At 36.8% G+C, this 17,318-nt stretch overlaps 1 protein-coding gene across 2 annotated transcripts; it reads left to right on the top strand.

Annotated features, from left to right (window-relative positions):
- The first annotated feature begins 64 nt into the window (after positions 1-64).
- DBF4 (DBF4-CDC7 kinase regulatory subunit) lies at positions 65-14,051 on the top strand. 2 transcript variants are annotated; one of them, XM_068211814.1, is made up of 12 exons: positions 65-198; positions 1,304-1,482; positions 2,897-3,091; positions 4,191-4,241; positions 4,786-4,855; positions 4,996-5,072; positions 6,527-6,557; positions 6,831-6,876; positions 8,570-8,698; positions 11,115-11,229; positions 11,540-11,667; positions 12,823-14,051. In XM_068211814.1, exons 1-12 carry the CDS (start codon positions 153-155, stop codon positions 13,880-13,882), a joined length of 2,127 nt encoding a protein of 708 aa, XP_068067915.1. In that variant the 5' UTR covers positions 65-152; the 3' UTR covers positions 13,883-14,051. The 2 variants fall into 2 exon arrangements, with proteins under 2 accessions (XP_068067915.1, XP_068067925.1); XM_068211824.1 differs by having other exon boundaries at positions 66-198; positions 6,834-6,876.
- The last annotated feature ends 3,267 nt before the right edge of the window (positions 14,052-17,318 follow it).

Here is a 17,318-nt window from a genome sequence, read left to right as displayed (position 1 = left end):
TTCCCCTCCTTCCCCTGCCTTCCGCCCGCCCCTCGGCGGGCGGTGCCGGCCCGCGCGGGCAGTTGGTGAGGGCGCCGCGGCCGCCGTGGTGGAGGCGGGAAGGCGGCGTGGAGCGGCGGTGCCGGCGGGGCACGATGTGACTCCGCGGGAAGATGAAGCCGAGCGCTGCCGAGGCCGCCGACAAAGGAGCGCGTCCCCGTAAGCGGCGGGGGGCTGTGGGCAGCGCGGGGAGCCGCCGCCGTTCAGGCCTTGCTCAGCCGGTGCCGCCATCCCGGCTGGGGCTGTGAGGCGCCGCAGCCCGCCTCGTGCGGGGCTTGGGCCCGAGCCCGAGCCCTCGGGCAGGCGCTGCGAGCGGGGAGCACCTGGAAGGGCCCTTGTGTGCCTTGGGGAGTTACACGTAAAAGCGTGTTCCTGGTGCGTGGGAAATGGCCGGGCCGCTGCTGGGCGAGCTGCTCCCGCTTCGCTGGTAGTTGGATGAAGGGCTCCTTAGGCCCAGGGTGTGAGAACGCACCCCCTTTGCGAGAGAGACTCTTCATTGCTCTTGCAGTCTTGCTAATGCGCTCCAAACTTCTGATTATCCCTGAGACGTTTAATCTGCATGCTCCAATATTAATTCCAGTGTTTAGAGTATTACTTTTTAAACGGTCCTGGCATGTGTGTGGTGAGTATAACATTGTATTTGATCCATAATCATCTACAGAATTTTCCTTGCACACTTGCTTATCATCCATCTTTTCTATGCAGGTTCTGGATCAGTTACACCAACCTATGTGTCCTAATTTTCTTATTTCTCGAGGTTTTTTTGTCTTCCACATCCTACAAAACTGCTGTTCCTGCGTTTTTTAGTGTGCTCATAAACCGTAGAGGATTTTGCAGCATGAGTAGTGGTTCTGCTCCCTTTCCTACCTAGGACTGTTTCAGGGAGGGAAGGAATACTAACAGAGGGACTGTTTTGCATGTTGCCTTTTTGCCTCCAGAAGAGGCCTCCTCACTTCCTGTGGCAGCTCTCATTGTCTTGAGCTTCTCCAGAAGAGAAGCACCTAGGAGTAAGTCAGTGAGGAAGAAAAAACAATGTAAAACCAATATGTGGAATTGTGCTTTGAGCAACGTGGTCTAGTGAAAGGTGTCCCTGCTTATGGCAGGGAGGTTGAAACTGGATGATCTATAATGTCCATTCCAGCCCAAGCCTTTCTATGGAAGCTTGCTCCATCCATTTCCTTAATTTAGGAATTTTCTCTTTCAAAAATAAAACCAACATCCAATTCTGTTTAAATTGCCTGTTTTTTTTTTCTTCTTTCCCCAGCAGATGAAATACAAGCAAAAACAGAAAAGATAAGATCTTCCCTGAAGAATGTGAAAAAAACCACAGAAAAACCAGAGAAACTCAAATTTAAGCCGCTCACTGGGAAGGTGTTTTACCTCGATATCCCATCAAATGTGATCTCTGAAAAGTTAGGAAAGGACCTCAAAGAGCTGGGAGGGGTAAGTTAATCATAGAGTCCTGTATGATCCTAGAAGGAAATGTGCACGTGTGGAATGCCTTTTTTGTGTTCTTTGTAACTGCATTTTAATGTTATTTGTAGTTATCTGAGATGGGGGTCTTATTTTTCTATGTTTGTCTTAAACTTTAGTCCAAATAATGAGCTTATCAACAAATTATTCTATGGGTTTTCAAGAGAAGCTGCTTTCCTGACTGGAACAAAAGTTCTTATTAGGAAGTTTTATTTTCAGTTGATTATTCACCTGGCTTAAAATTTTATCCAAACTTATTAGGTTTCATTGTCTGAAGTGATTCTATTGACATGTTTACATGTTGCTGTTGTTGCAACTAACAGTGTTCAGCTGAACCTGAAAGACATTAAAGGAAGAGTTTTGTGTCTCTTTTCTGTAAGTCATCAACTTCATTAACAGCATTTTGCACAGAGTATCTTAGTGAATGTTTTTAAATACTCTTACTTAAACAAAAAGTTTAAGTAATAACAATAAGCATCGTACTCTTTTTTTCCCCTAATTCTCCTTTCTCTATGGAAGGAACTCTTTGATACAAGCAAGTACAGAATGCTTGTGTGGAGGGCACTTAGTGCCTCTCTCTGTACATCCTGGTTCTGTAAAAGATGCATAGAGCAGAATTCAAAGGCACAGTTTCAAGCTGTGTGATTTGTGCTTCCCACACTGATTAGTGGAAAAGAGGAAAATACCTCAAACTATACAATCTGACATGAAGTAACAAGGCAGATAGCAAAACTGTAGTTGGTAATGGAAGAGACTGAAGGAGCAAAATTGAAAAGTAAACTCAGAATGATGGCATTTTTGTATTGCTGAGTATGAGAATATGAATCTACTTAAGACTTTACTTTTTGGAGAAATGTTATGAAAACTGTAGGTGTGAAACATGGTAGCTATCCTGAAACTTTATTATATTTTTCTGCTGGTTCTGAACTCAGTAAATTTATAGCTTTTTGCAGACTGTAAATTACATTTTGCAAATACCTGCCTGTAAGTTTAGCTGAACACTTCTGTGTAATTTCTTTTACCTAAAATTGGAGTTATTTCCTTGAATTAATATGTTATTCCTTAATGCAGTGTTTGCATTCTTGTGATTGAAAGTATTACAGGTAGGTAGTAAAAAATTGTAATAATCATAACAAAGCAAAGCTCTTTTAACAATGATTACAAAATTAAGAAATTGAAATCAGAATTTGTGACTGGTAAGATGCTAGTACAACTTAATTGTCATTGTCATCCAGATATTAGAAAATATTTTCTTGTTAACTCAGTGTTTTTGAACTTAATTGTTTTAGAAGTTTTATCCCTTTCCTTTAAAATATTCCATGTAAAATTGAGTTACTGATCTATTGTCCTGAAATAATTACTTGTTTTATGTCTTTATATTTAGAGAGTGGAGAGTTTTCTTAGTAAAGATATCAACTATCTGGTGACTAATAAAAAGGAGGCAAAATTTGCACCAACTCTTGGCCAGATTTCTCCTGTCCCTAGTCCAGAATCTGCATCTAATGGAGGAAATGGTTCACCTCATCCTAGCAACCGAAAAGATCGACATGATGGAAGTTCATTTAAGATAGTAGATACAGTAAGTTTCTTAGTAGTAATGCTGCAAATCAGGTGCAACCTATGGGATATGCTCTTACGATTTTTCTCCGATTTTGTTTCCTAAAGGTGGCAGCAGTTCCTTGGGTGAATAAGGGTTTTTCTTGCAATCATTCTTTTAAATTTATTCAGGCTAACTCGTTAAACTTAACTAACTCAAACTAATTCAGCAAATTTTTCGAAACTTGTTTTAAAAAGGATCCGTTCTTGCAAATAAGAAGAGTACACTGAAATATGTTCTAGTTTACTCTGACTTACAACATTGATGTCAAGTTTGACAGCTGGATCAGGCTCATGATGACATCCAGTGATTCCTGTCTCTTTAGCAACACAGCCTATTAAAATCTGGCTGATTTGATGTTGTTAATGCTGATATCTGCAGAAACACTCTCTGATAGTAGTAGGAGATAATTAAAATTGAGCATTATGAATATTAAATTTTTCTGACCTCTTTCTTAGGGGATCGCATTAATTGCAACAGTTAGTATCTGAATTTATGCAGGTTTATGTGAAGTTTCTTACATGGGCAAGTCTTATGTCCTTTCAAAATACAGTTGAAAATCATTAGCTGTACTATATAAATGGTGCTTATTTAGAAACATGACCAGACTGCAGGCTGGTCTTTGTATTGCATGGGTGAGGTCAACTCATTTTGCAAACAACCTGGGTAGGTAAAGGCAGCTCATTATGAATAAACAGCAAAAAGTAGCAAAAGGAAATGCAGTGGTTATTGTAAAGCATACGCTGTGATAATATTCATGACTATAATTTTCACAAGCCTAGCTGATGTATCCTCATCTTTTGGTGTCTGTGTCATTGGCTGCTTATTCCCACCATCTGCTTTGTTCCTGCACTGTCATTGCAGTGGCCTTCTTTGGCTGAAAGTGATTACTTGTTGGGGTTTTTTTGGTTTTGGGGTTTTTTCCCTTTGACTGTATCACCCGTAACCCTGCAAGAAAGATGCACATTATTAAAAAATTAGCAGTAGAATGAACAAAAAGAGACCCTCATAGCTAATGTGTATTTGCTAAGAGCAATGTAAATTCTCTCTTCGCTACAAATGCATTTCTGTTTTAATGTAGGTACGTATGAGCAGAGGAAAGTCCTTGGTTGAAAAAGCAATCAAAGAACAGGTAAGCCAAATAATCAACAAACTTGTGCTTCAGAACCTTGGTGGTTTGTTTTTCTAGAAAACAAGCAGTAGCATAAGTGGTCTTAGTGGTCCTAGAGAGAAGTCAGTCATGGAATACACAGGCAGAAGTTGAGGGATTGTCCTAAGTGAAGTGTCAGGTATGTTTTCTGGGTACTTCCTGAAGAATTGAAAGTCTAGGAGTCTGGAGTCTTAGGACAAGTAGTAACATTTTTTAGGATTGTTAATATAATGAGCTTTTGCTTATGAAGTTAATGTATATATTCACAGTCTTCAGATCTTACTATAAAATGTGGCTATAAAGAACAGTTTTGGTTTTCTGAAGGTTAAATGTATTCTTTTGATGGTGAGGTGCTGTAATACAGAGAGAGACAGAAAAGGAGTCTAAGAGAGTGGTATTCTTTTGGCTAGAAGCAAAGCTTCTGCATTTTAATCTCATAACCTTCATATTACAGGTTATATTTTTAATTATTTTTAGTAATTACTATGTATTGTTTAAGATTATTAATGTAATTTATTGCTTGCAGGACTTAATCCCCTCTGGTAGTATACTATCCAATGCTTTGAGTTGGGGAGTGAAGATACTTCATATTGATGGTAAATATTTTTGTTAGATGAAGCCTAACTTCAACGTGTAACATTTGTTTAACAGTTCTTTTGTTGAATTTGAAATATTATAAGTTATGTCAACGTACAAAATTGAGTCAACTGAGTATATTTCTCCCACTTTTTGCTAGATGTTAAGAATTGCATTGACCAAAAGAAAAGGGAGCTCTATCTAATCAAAAGAGCAGGCAGTTCTTCTAAAGACGTGGTAAGTGCCTCTCTGCCATTTATAAAAATGCCATTTGTTTTGTTAGCTGAGAAAACACTAAGTACTAAAGTATTGAGGACTGCCTACTGTGAAGCTTGTAGATTTTATTTTAGTAAGGTATTGCTCATTTTCAGTTTTTCACAGACTAGTATGTCTTGTGAATTGATTTAAAAACCATCTTTGATAATACTGTATATGTTATATATTTCAACATTATTTAAAAATAACTTTAATAGTAGCATTGATTCCATAGTGTGTAGAGCTGTGCTCTTGCAAAGGATATAAGGATATCTAAGAGTCAGATGTGCAGAACTGTCTGAAGTTTCCGTTCTGCCTGCCTCAAAAGTAATTAATAAAATGTATTGTTGTTTTAGTATGATGTAGATGGCAGCTAAGTTGCCTTGTATAATTTTCCCTGGGACACTGTGATAAGAAATTCTTTCATTTTGATGGGCCATTTAAAAAATCATAGTTATGTTTCCTGGAGGAGCTGTCTTTATAAGGAATCTGCAACTCTTCCTTCATAGAGAACAAGCATAAAGCATCTTGAAGCTAATTTGCCAAGTGTGTGGAGTTGGCAAGTGAAAATCCCCTTTCTCAGGTTTTTAGTCTATGATGTAGTGAGACATTAAAGCTTGTAGCTCTTGTGTGCTCCATCTGCAGTGGCTCTGTAATTTGCACAATTGTCTAGTTTAGCCATGGGGCCTGATAAATAAATGGAACCAAACTATCCAGCGTGTGTTATGTTGTTTTGCAATGTCATATTGGCTAGTTCTTGAGGCAGCATAAAATCCTCTGCCAAATCATCACTGTGTTCATGGAAAACGGGTGAGGTTTTTTTGCAAATAGTATAAAATGAGTTTGTACTTTTACCAGAATAATTTAATAGCTGATGCTTGAATGTAGACTTCCCTTTTTTCTGAAGACAAAATATTCCTCTAAATTTTAGTCTTCATTGCTAAAAATAGTAAAAGATGCAGCCTGTGTAAACACATTCAAATGAAAAAAACTGTTTTAATTGAAGATACTTGTTGTTCTACATGTTTTGGTGGCATTTTGCAGCTTGCAGTTAATTAGGATTTACAAAGTGTTGTAAAAATGTTCTCTGTATTAAAGACTGAACTTTCAACCATGGCAAGGTATTTTGAGGGTGGAGAGAGTAAGTGTATAAATTTACCTATCTGGGTTTCTTTGGTTTTTTAGAAAAAATAAATTGAGGCATCTGTTGGAGGAGAGTACTTCTTTCAGTGTAGAAAAAATATTTATTTGGGAAACATGTTACTTTGTTTCAAAGTACTAATGAGCTTAGTTTCCTGAAAAATTCATCATGAGTGTATGAAGTCATGATTAACACAGGAAGACTCTCATAACTTAAATTATCTATAGCTAAATCTTCAAGTACAGTGCGGAATAATACTCACAGGGATTTTATACCATCTCTCTTTTTTCAACAGGGAAAACACATTACTGCTCAAAAGTCAAAAAGTAAGTACTTCAATAATTGTAGAGGTTTCTGGCTTGATTTATTTTCTGAATGCTTAAAAATGTGCTTCAGTTCTCCTGTGGTCAAATGTAGTGCCATACTCCAATTTGTATGTTCAAGAGAAGCATGTAGAGAAACTTTGTGGAAATCAATAGTTTGTCAAAACCTGTACATAATGAGTTGTAAAATAAAACCTGCTTATTTATTAAGCTACTGGAGGAACTTGATAAATGATGAAAAGTTTTTCTATTGATTTCCTTTTCTCCCCCTTTGAGCAGGTAGACTGAAAAGTCCATTTATCAGGGTGGAAGATAGGAGTCGGTAAGTGTTCTCTTCATGCATTTGGTAATGTGGTTCTCAAACTGAGCAAATCAGAATTACTTGAGGAAGTGTGTCCTTAAATATCAATTCCTTTCAGCTTCCTGACTTCAGATGTCAAATGTACTGCCCTCTTAAAATGACATACAAATGTCTTTAGCCACCAAACAAATTGAACAAATAGTAGTATAGTAGGGAATATTTGCAGTAGGTGAAGGAAGTGGCAAGTTAACAGGTAACTCCAGTTTGTAGATCATGAGAGTGGGTTCTTTGGGTTACTTCCTACCAAGGAATGAAAGGGAATCATGAACCTTTACATCTTTCCTTAGATCCAAATCTTGTAGTCCAAAACTTTGCATACTGAATTCCACTCCTGTAGTTCCAACTCAGTTACATTCATCTCCTGCTGAGACTCTTTAGATGTAAGGAAAGTGAAGTTGTTAGTTAAAATAATTAATTGAAACTAGGTTTAATTTCCTGTTCAATCATTTATTTTCAAAAGGAAAAATTACAAGCTATTAATCTGATTTCAGTATCCACAGTAGCATGAGATTTGATACTTTCAGCCTTGAAAAATTTCACATCTTTCTGGTCCTGTAATCAGTCAGTCTTTGTTGTTTAAGAAAATGCCAGTTAGCCAGAAGTTGAGAGAACAATGAATTGTAAAAAAAGTTTTGTTCTGCACAGCATAATTTGCATCTTTAAATTCCTAACTAACTTCCGAGTTATGGTGTTGTTTATAAGCACTAAATTCTTTGAACTGATTTCTCTGACACTTTTCCCGATTTTAAACAAGAGATCTAAACCTGGTTGTACACTGTGAGTTGGTGCAATAGGTATGAGGGACATGCGTATAGGGGGGAGAACTGGACCAACAGACTTGTAAGGATAAGAAATTCATATATAAATATATGTGAATTTCACAACGTAGTGAAAACACTTGAAACGCTTCTAAATATTTATGTAACATAATGTTTTTTAATGTTTGTGCAACAAAGGTAACAGTTCAGAAGCAGAAGGTGATGCTTCACTGTTGTATTATATTTTCCAGACTTGCTCTTGTAGTTTTGCTTGGGGAGCTTATAATAGTAATGTGGGGAAAAAATCAGACTGAACTCTGCCATCAGCATTTCAATAGTCAACTGATTATTCAGTATGTGAACTTTTGACATGTCCTGTTATGGAAGTTCTTAATTTATTCAAAGCACAGGTATGGTTGCTAGTTCTGGTATCTCTGAAAGTCCAGTGGTGTACAGGAATACTGTTTCTCTGAAAAATGAAAAAGTTTTTGTATTTTGAGTAGTGAGTATTTTTTTTTTTTTTTTTTTTTTAGAATTTTATAAAATAAATTTTAAAAAAACCACTGGATGTTGGTAACTACTGTAGCTACTTCTCAGGAGCACAAATGCACTGTTGTCCAAATTGTTCTTGGGTTTATTGGTTACCCAACTCACAACAACTAATAGGCACACAAGTCATATCCCAAGGAATGTGTAAGACAGCTATGGGAACTGAAGGAAAGTATTAAGGAAGAAATGAATAATTTATTTTAGGGTATTTATCTGTTTAGCATTCTGTGTATGTCTTATGTTAAAGAGAAACACTTTTCCAAGATTTTGGACCTGGAGTAATGTATGCAATTAAGCCCTTTTTCCATTTTTGATGGTTCTCATGTGCTTGTTTTGTGTTAATACAGCCAGTACCGACCGTTTTATCTGCAGTTACTGAGTTTTCCATTTCTGAACTATTGTGTTCCAAAGCCATACAGTCCATTTGAGGTGGATAAGAAGTATCCTGGTCAAAAGCAAACTCAGTCTAAGGAAAGGTCTGTTGAAAATTTTATTTTATTGAGGTGTGGGTAGAGGAGAGAGTTGTTCTCTGAATTATTCCATGAATAATTGTGTTCTAAAATAATTTCTCAACTTCAAATTTTCTGTGCTCTTTAATATTATAGCCATGTCTCATCTATGTATCTACTGCACTGTTGGTATCTTTCTATCTGTACCCTCTTTATCCTGTCTTTAGTCCTTTTTTTGGGCACACAGATGCATACATCCAAAAATGTGGCCTTCTCCTTTCACTGTGGGTCAGCATAAGATGTTTTTTTCCTTTCTGCCACTGTTTTCTTCTTTGTCCTCATCTTGGATGCTGTTAAGTATTTCACAGGAAGTGGGATTTTTAAGACTTCTTTTGTATTTGTCCTTGTAGTGCTGAAATAAGTAGTTGAACTTTTTAAAGCAGTGATATTCAATTACAGTGCCTAACCATTGTTGATAAAGAGTGTATATTGTTAATAATTTATAGAAATTAGACTGCTAATACTGCTTCAACTCTTCAAAGATGAAAAGTGGATTACAGCTGCCCAGTGGAATTGCAGCTGGCTTTACAGGAAGTGTTTATCTAATACATTTTGGCATTCAGGCTCAATTTGAGCACTACAGATGCAGTTAGAACTTCAGCAAATCAATTTCATTATTTGAAACTATTTAAGAGTCTTAATTAACTGTTTTTTGTGAATCAGTGGGGTTTTAAAATTTTTTTCTACCTAGCTTTTTTCATTGATTTCTAAAATTGATTCATGTGAGACTAAATATATTTATGTGGAGGGTAGCTTTGCTATATGTGGAACTTACTGTATTTAGTAAGTTGCTACTTTCCTGTTTTTGGGGCTGAAGACTTAACTTACCTGTGATACCTGTTTTCTTCATGAAGTGTCTTCTCCACAGTTCTGTCCAGTCTTGACCATAATACAGTGCTGGAGGTTTCAGCTGATACTGCCATGATACTTTTTTTTTTTTTTCTTTTTTTAAATTGCAAGGAAGGCAGCAGTATGAAAAGGTAAAAAACATATATTGCAGGGGTTACTGCTGTATTAATAAGGCAGTTTAGGATTGTGTCTCTTCAGAGGATGTTGGAAAGGCCCATTCTTTTTAAAGTGTTAAAAAACCAAAAAGGCAGTTTTTGTTTAGATGAATTAAGGAATATGATATATTTAAAAATTCAGGATTTATGTTTGAATACATATTCCTAATTAGTATTTCACGTGGACACGTACCAAAGAGATGTTTAGGTGGGAAAATGTTTCATACTCAGCAAGTGAATGTGACCAATGTCAGTTTTGGGGGAGACAGAGAGAGAGAGGGGGAATGTTCACTTGTTTTGTCTTTACCTGGGAGAAAAACTTGTTGAAGCAAAGTTGTTAGTTACACTTGCTTCTGCATTGAGCAAGGCCTGCAGATTTATTCAGTCTTCAGATGATCCATTCTTTTGCTTCTGTCCTGCTTTACTGGTTCTCTGTGAGGTTTCTGTGTTCCAGAGGGAAGGTGTGTAGGCTGGTCTAACAGTTAAAGCACACATTGGAGTGCCCTGTCCTGGGGAATGCAAGAAATGCCGGGGCAGGGTGTTAACAATACATTGCTATTGCTTTGTAAGCTAGTGATTTTTCAAGACAGATTTTTAGATGTAAAGTCCTGAGATTACATCTATGCAGATACTTGGTAAAAGCTGTCAGTGATTTTTGGCTAAATGAGGAGATGGAACTATTCCTTCAAAGTCAAAAGGAAGTAGAGATTGAGGACTTTGTTTTACTGCTGGCATATCATCTGTAGGTGGTTTAATAGTGGATTGCAGCAAGCATTTGCTCTTCCCAGATGAGGATTCTGAAGATCATGGAGCAGCTGTTGAAAACCTCTTTAAATTTTAATGTCCAGGAAGAACTTTAGGTTCATTTTTTTGCATTCCCCCTTAGCCTTTACCTAGAAAAACAGAACAAAATGGCATTTGGTCAGCATATTCAAAATTATGTACAACCAACAGTGGGTGTTAAATCTTAAAATCTTTTTTTTTCTGTTTCTAGTTTGAGTTTTATCAGCTGTGCACAGATACTTCTAAATGTCCTTTGATTTTTATTTGTTTAGCAATTTTGTATTATTTATTCTGAGTCAAAGATAGTGGTACGTCTATACTAACCTGAATGTTCTATGCTTACTTATAATTCTACTGCGTCTGCCTGTCTTCTTGCAGTAATTGTTCCTGGGTTTTGTTGTTTGATTTTAAATCTATGCAAAACTCTTCAGGTTTTTGTTTTTTCTGAGCATTGACTAAAATAATGTAAATAGTTTAAGGGGAAATAAAGGATTGTTTGGGGGGTGCTTTTTTAAGTGAGTAAGAATGAGCATACTATGAGGAGCAAGTTGAGCACTCAGTTCCATGTTTAAGACTCATTAATATTCTCTTAACAGAAACAAAATAAACTGTGACAAGGATTGTGGAATGCCTGCTCAGTTTCCTCAGAAGGACAAAAAAAAGAGAGGATATTGTGAATGTTGTGGGAAGAAATATGAAGATCTGCAAACAGTATGTGAAATGTCAAGTATATGCTTTGATACCATCATATCTCTTTAATGTGGTATCACCAGAGGTTTTTCTGTAACTTTTTTGTTTTAAAATATTTTTCTGAATAACCAGCAAATTAGTATTTTTTCCTATGTTAGAAGCAGCAATTAAGAATTAAAACCTATCTCTGATAGCTGTGGGCACTAGTAATTCATGTCTTAGAGGTGCTGGTAGTAAATTAATGATACTTACTTGGCTCCTTGTTGTGCTGTTGACTTGTGTATTCATATCTGTAATATTAGATTTATTTAATGTTTTTTCTTTGTTACAGCATCTCGAAAGTGAGCGGCACCAAAATTTTGCACAAAGCACACAATATAACGTTGTTGATGATATAATCTCAAAGTTAGTTTATGAGTTTATTGCATACAAAGATGATGATACAGGAAAAATAAAAAGGTGAGTTACATGTTGTAAATTCCAAAGACTCTATGAGTCAGGACATTGAACATAAAGATAGTTTTGAAATTCTTGACTTGAATAGAGCAGGATGAATTCATATTTTTAAGGCTGAAATAAATCATGGACAATTTCTGTGAGGTTGTATGTGGCAAATCAGTTCTGTAAAGCAGAACTTAGGAAAAAAAAGTCAAAATTTCAGATGACATCACAGAAAGTTGAGACTGAAAGTTCACAGAAGTTGTCCTACTTATCTTCAGCTCCCGTAACACAAAATCTACTGCAGTGAAATATTTCTAACACAAAGACAGCAATGCCTGGACATCTTGTTCTCAGTGTTTTCTGCCATACTTAGTAGTCTAAGGACAGCAAATTAATCAGTCTGGTCTCCTTACCTGTGGAAAAACTTCCTACCTGTACTCTAAAGCTCTTCGCTTCTGTGCTGCCTGCGCAGGACAGAGGAAGCAAATGGTCCTTTCTTTGTGCTCAAGAGCTTGAAAGGCAAGAAAGGCTTGTTTGGTGTCTCGGACTAGGCACCAGGGTCTTTGTTATGTGAAGCAGTAACACTATTCAACGTTGCTCTGATTTTTTGGAAATGAGTCAGGAGATAAAGAATAACTTCCTTGTTTATTTATAAAAAAAAGGCAAGTAATGAAGAAATAAAGATATTCTTAATGAAATCAAAGGAAATGGAAATCGAATCAAACAACTGATAGACTAATGAAAGCAAGCCTTTATTTCTTTTGTGATTTCAAAATACTCAGAGTTGTTAGGCTTGAAATCCTGTCAAGAAGATCATGTTAATTTTGTGTGTAAATATCATAGAATATTTGTATTTATAGTCATTGCATTGTATTAATTAATTTCTTTTGTTCCTAATACCACTGTAAATTGAGATTTTCTGAAGTACTAGACTGCTTTGAGTGTCTTTAAAATGTCATGAGCTGTAGAAATCAGTAAGAAAACATCAAAAACTATAAGGCACTCTGCTTCTGTAGAAATAGTGTGTTGATACTCTAAATATATCTTTCCTTGAGGAGTCAAAACAAAAGCTCCTTTGTTAGTTCACTTGCTTTTCTAGACTCAGTTGCATATGGAGTTATGTTCCATGGGGCTTTTTATGTTTGTTAATATTTTTAAACAATTTCATTATAGGACAAAATGTAGCACAGGATATTTTTCTCCTATTATTGGAAAGATAACCAGACCAGATGAGCTGAAAGAGCGACTGAAAAAGCAACGCATTGCTTTGAAAACTTACTCCTGGAAGGATACTGCAATGCAGGCCCTCAAACTGGATCGCCAGCCTGCAGAAGTGCAAGCAAATTCTGTGTCAGTACCTACCCCCGTTTCTGCATCTGTCTGTTCAGTTCTTTATTGTCACCCATCACAACCTTCAGAACTAAAAAGTAAGTTCAGAATTAATAATGAAAATATTAAGACTGATTGTTCCTGTGCTGTGAAGTTACAAGAGACTGTTGTGTCATCAAATTCCATACAACCACCCCTTCAGAAAACTGACAAAGTGTACACAGAGGACTTGTCTCGAGCTTCTGAGCTGTTCAGCAAGGAAATACTGGAACCAGATGCAAGTAAAAAAAATGTAGAGTGTTTTCAGGAAGGAATGGATGCTTTATATACCCAAGTTACAGATTTTAGTGAAAAAGACAGAAACTTACTGCAGCAAAAAAGAAAATTAAGTAATTCAGTAGTTCTGCCAGCAAAGTGTTTGAAAAAAGCAGATGCCAATCCTACATTTGTCAAGAAACATCACGATTTATGTGATAATCATCAACAAATGCAGCACAATGTCGTTCTGGAGGCTGAGGTAACTGATACTGCTGTAAACAAAGAACTTAATGCATCAGTTGCCAGCACTGCCCACAGTTCACCGTCTGGAAAGCTGCACAGAAAAGTGAAGCTTAATTTGAGAAAGAATAAAAGAGAAACCCGGACACAGAATATGGAGTTATGTGTAAAGAATTCAGATGGGCTGTCGGTTCCTGAAGAGAAGAGAAGCACTTGTAGCTCATCACTGCAGACCCTATTGGAGTTATTTCAGACAAGTGAAAGAAACTCAGAATTTGGAGGTTTTTCAAGTTACACTGAGAACAAATGTTCAGTAAGCATAAATGATACATGTGAAGGGCAGAATGCAAATGTTATGTGGTCATTATTTTCCTCTTCATCCTCATCCCCATTTTTTGGATTTTAATACTGGTTTATTTAATATAATGATTTTTAAATTGACTTGAAAATTTAAGATTCTATTCATGGAAACTTAAATTGCTGTATTATATGTACAGATTATTTGATTTTCAAGTTTTTTAATGCAAAAGTTTCTGTATATGTAAATATGAAAAATAAAACTAAGTTTGACTTTGGTCATATGTTTTGGGGTTTTTTTAAAAGTGCTGCTTTATTGTGTCTGGTGTGGCTCTGACCCCACATTTGGATTAAACGAATTGCTAGGCAAAGCATGTTGCTCCTGCATTTAGATAGAATAATTTCCTAAAATCATTGACTATGATACATTCCAAGTAACCACATTAAAAATAACTGGATGTTCCACTGTAAGTAGTCCATTACTCATGGATTGCTGATGTTTTGCTGGCATTTGGTTGCTTCCCTTTTCTGTTTCTTCTGCTGCTTTAAGAGAGAACACAGTAACAAAGATGTATTACGTTCTTTGACTACTCTGATATAGTATTATTAAATTAAAACTACCTCTATTGTGTATTTCAGCTAATAAGAAAGCAGTTAGATGTATGTATTTTCATTGGGGGAAAACAAACTAACAAGAAACCAACAGGACAGGTGGTTTCTGATCAACTTGGGTAATTCGTTTGATTTTTCTTTCAGAATAGCCAGCCAGTCAGATTGGCTTTACTCTGAACCTAAGTGAAAAGACACAAGTGAGAGTTGGGAAGACTTTTTTTAGTAATGCAGATCTTTACCAGAGCTGATTTCTTTCAGAATTTCTCTATCTGTAAATCACGAGAGGGCACAAGTATGAAATTACAAGAGGCACAGCTTTATTAAAAAACGTAGAGTGCCTTAAGGTCATATAAGAGATCTCAACCACAGAAATTACTTTCATTCATTTTTGTATAAATTGTTTGCATCTTCATTTCTTGCCCATTTAATATTCTCAAATTTGGTGCTCTTACAGTTAAAGTACTTTAATGTTGGAGACTATTGTCTGTCCTTTATAGGCTGTTTTCTGTGAGGGGTAGGTAAAGCTGCTTGGAATGCAGGAATGGGTGAACAAAATGATATAAAATTACTTTCCTTTACAGGGGGTATGAATTGGAAGCTTAATGATGAAAGTAGCTGCTCAGGGTGTTACTGTCACCTTTAAAGGTGACATTCCTTATTCCTCTGTTAATGTAATTGCATGTACAGTCGGGTGAGGACTGCATTTGGCTTCTCCATCTTACTGGTCACTTCTGGCTTGATTTATAGTTACTTCCGATCTGGATTCGCATCCAGAAAATATAGAAAGCCAATACAGAAATGAGCAAAAATAACATTTTAAAGAGTTGATCTTGAATGTGTTTATTTTATCTGTGTTTATTTTTTGCCTGCAAATTAACAGTATATAGTACTCTAGGACTGGGACTTTAAAGTAGAAGATTGAAGCAATTACTTTGTTCTTCATTTTGAATGACACTTTAGGGATTGCTTTCTGGTTCAGTGAGTTCAGTATATTTTGGGAACAAGTGTTTTGACTGTTTTTCTTCTATTGAGATAATTTTGTTGGGCTGGAGTTTTTTGGTGATTTTTTTTATTTTTTTTTGTGGGTTTTTGGTTTTTTTTTTTTTTTGGTTGGAGTTTCTCTGGGTGTGTGTTTTTTCTAGCTTTTGCTTCAGTCTTGAAAGTAAAATTTTAAAAATTTGCACTTCCCCCTAAAGCATTGCAAAAATCTGCCAGTAAGTATCTTTTGCTTCTGCCTGCTTCCATCCCTGGGGCACACGTTCCTTAGCTGCCCTGGTGGCCTCCACCTGGGATGTACGTGCATGGCGATTGATACACATAAGGATTGCTGCAACGATAAGGGTGAACAGTGGAAGAAGTCACTGTTAGTAAATCTACTCATCAGATAAACAGTGTGTGTGTTTTCCATATGATTAAATGCAGTCCTAGAACATGTAAGTTCAACAGGCACTGCTAAGTTTTGAACACATTGGAATCTGGCTTTAGAATCTCGAAGGGGAAAAAAAGAATCCGAGGTTTGTCATTAAAATATGAAAAGTATTAATTGCAACCCAGAACAAGATTAGGAGAGTCACTGCTACTGGTTGCAAAAAGCAGTTCTAATTGTGATGCAGATTTTGTTTACTGGTCACTTTAGTGTGTGTTAAAGCATCCCCTTTGTCAGGGGTATGTTCAGTTGGTTTCACAAGCCACAGTAAGCCTATTATCTATTTCCAAAACTATTTTAATGTATTTATTATCTTTTAAGCTTGTTTAAAAAAACACAAAACACAGTTTTTAAAAAAGCTTGAATGTATTTATGTTACAATTTGAAAAAATAAATGTGGATGCATAGTTACTAGAACATCTGTCTCTCTCTAGTTTCCTCATAGAGAAGAGCATTGGGTACTTTCAAAATATGTGGTAGTGATTGTGAGAAATGTCAAACAGTTCAAAGACTACCCCTTTGGTCACTAAAACTGCACTTCTAATGGCAAACCTTTATTTATCCGCATGTATTTGCGATAATTAGATATTATATAATTACAGTTTGAACTCTTTCTTCATAAGGATTTCTTCTAATGCACTTCATTTTTGAATTGTCTTGCTTTCTGTGACTTTGAGGGCCAGAAATGTTGTGTCTATTCAGGTAAACTATAGTGTGGCTATAAGGAGAGGAAACAGTTCCCAATCCATGTATGTGTGCACAGGGGTGTACGTACACACACTCCTGTGGGGATTAGCAGTGCCAACACCACTCACACCTTGGGAGGTTCTGCAGGAACTTCTGAGATTGATACACTCAGGTAAGCCCTGTGCTCTGCAGCAGCATTCCTATGGGCAGCTCTTGCATGATGTCCAGCTGCAGAACACTTGACACAAAGCAAGAGGCGACTAAAGGGCTGGCTTTCCCATTATCATTGCAGGAAGTCAGTTACAACCTGAGGTTTTGGCTCCTTAGATGTACCTGTGAGGGTGTGTGCACCTTCATCCTACATCTGAAGAGGTTCAGCTCTGATGCACTCAGCTAATGTAGCTGGTGATGGTGTCTGTGAAGCTCTTCTGGCAGCCTCTGAGTGAAGTAATGTTGAAAAAGTGGTAGCTGCTCTAACTAGTGTAATTACAGTGGGGCATGTGGACACGAGGAAAATCTGAATCCCTCCGTGTCCTCCAGCTGGAGAATCTTTGTCCATGTGGCCTCTGGGCCATTGGCTGATAAGCACCAGGGGCTGATAAAGACGGATCAGGCTGGGCTTTTTGATCATGTTGACATTTGCTACCACAGAAGCATCAAATCACAGTCTAACTTGGTCTTACACTGAGTATTCAAAGGTAGAAAGCACTTCCTTGCCCTAGTTTCATTCTCTAGATGCTTAGAATCTGAGAACTTTAGGACATGCAATTAGATTGTGTAAAGAATTATGGGAAATTCCTGAAATAGTGAAGTGTAAGCT

The sequence above is a fragment of the Anomalospiza imberbis genome, chromosome 1, assembly GCF_031753505.1.
Source record: "Anomalospiza imberbis isolate Cuckoo-Finch-1a 21T00152 chromosome 1, ASM3175350v1, whole genome shotgun sequence".
Classification (NCBI taxonomy): domain Eukaryota; kingdom Metazoa; phylum Chordata; class Aves; order Passeriformes; family Viduidae; genus Anomalospiza; species Anomalospiza imberbis.
Note: the sequence above shows the minus strand (reverse complement) of the source record. Positions and strands in the feature narration are given on the sequence as shown.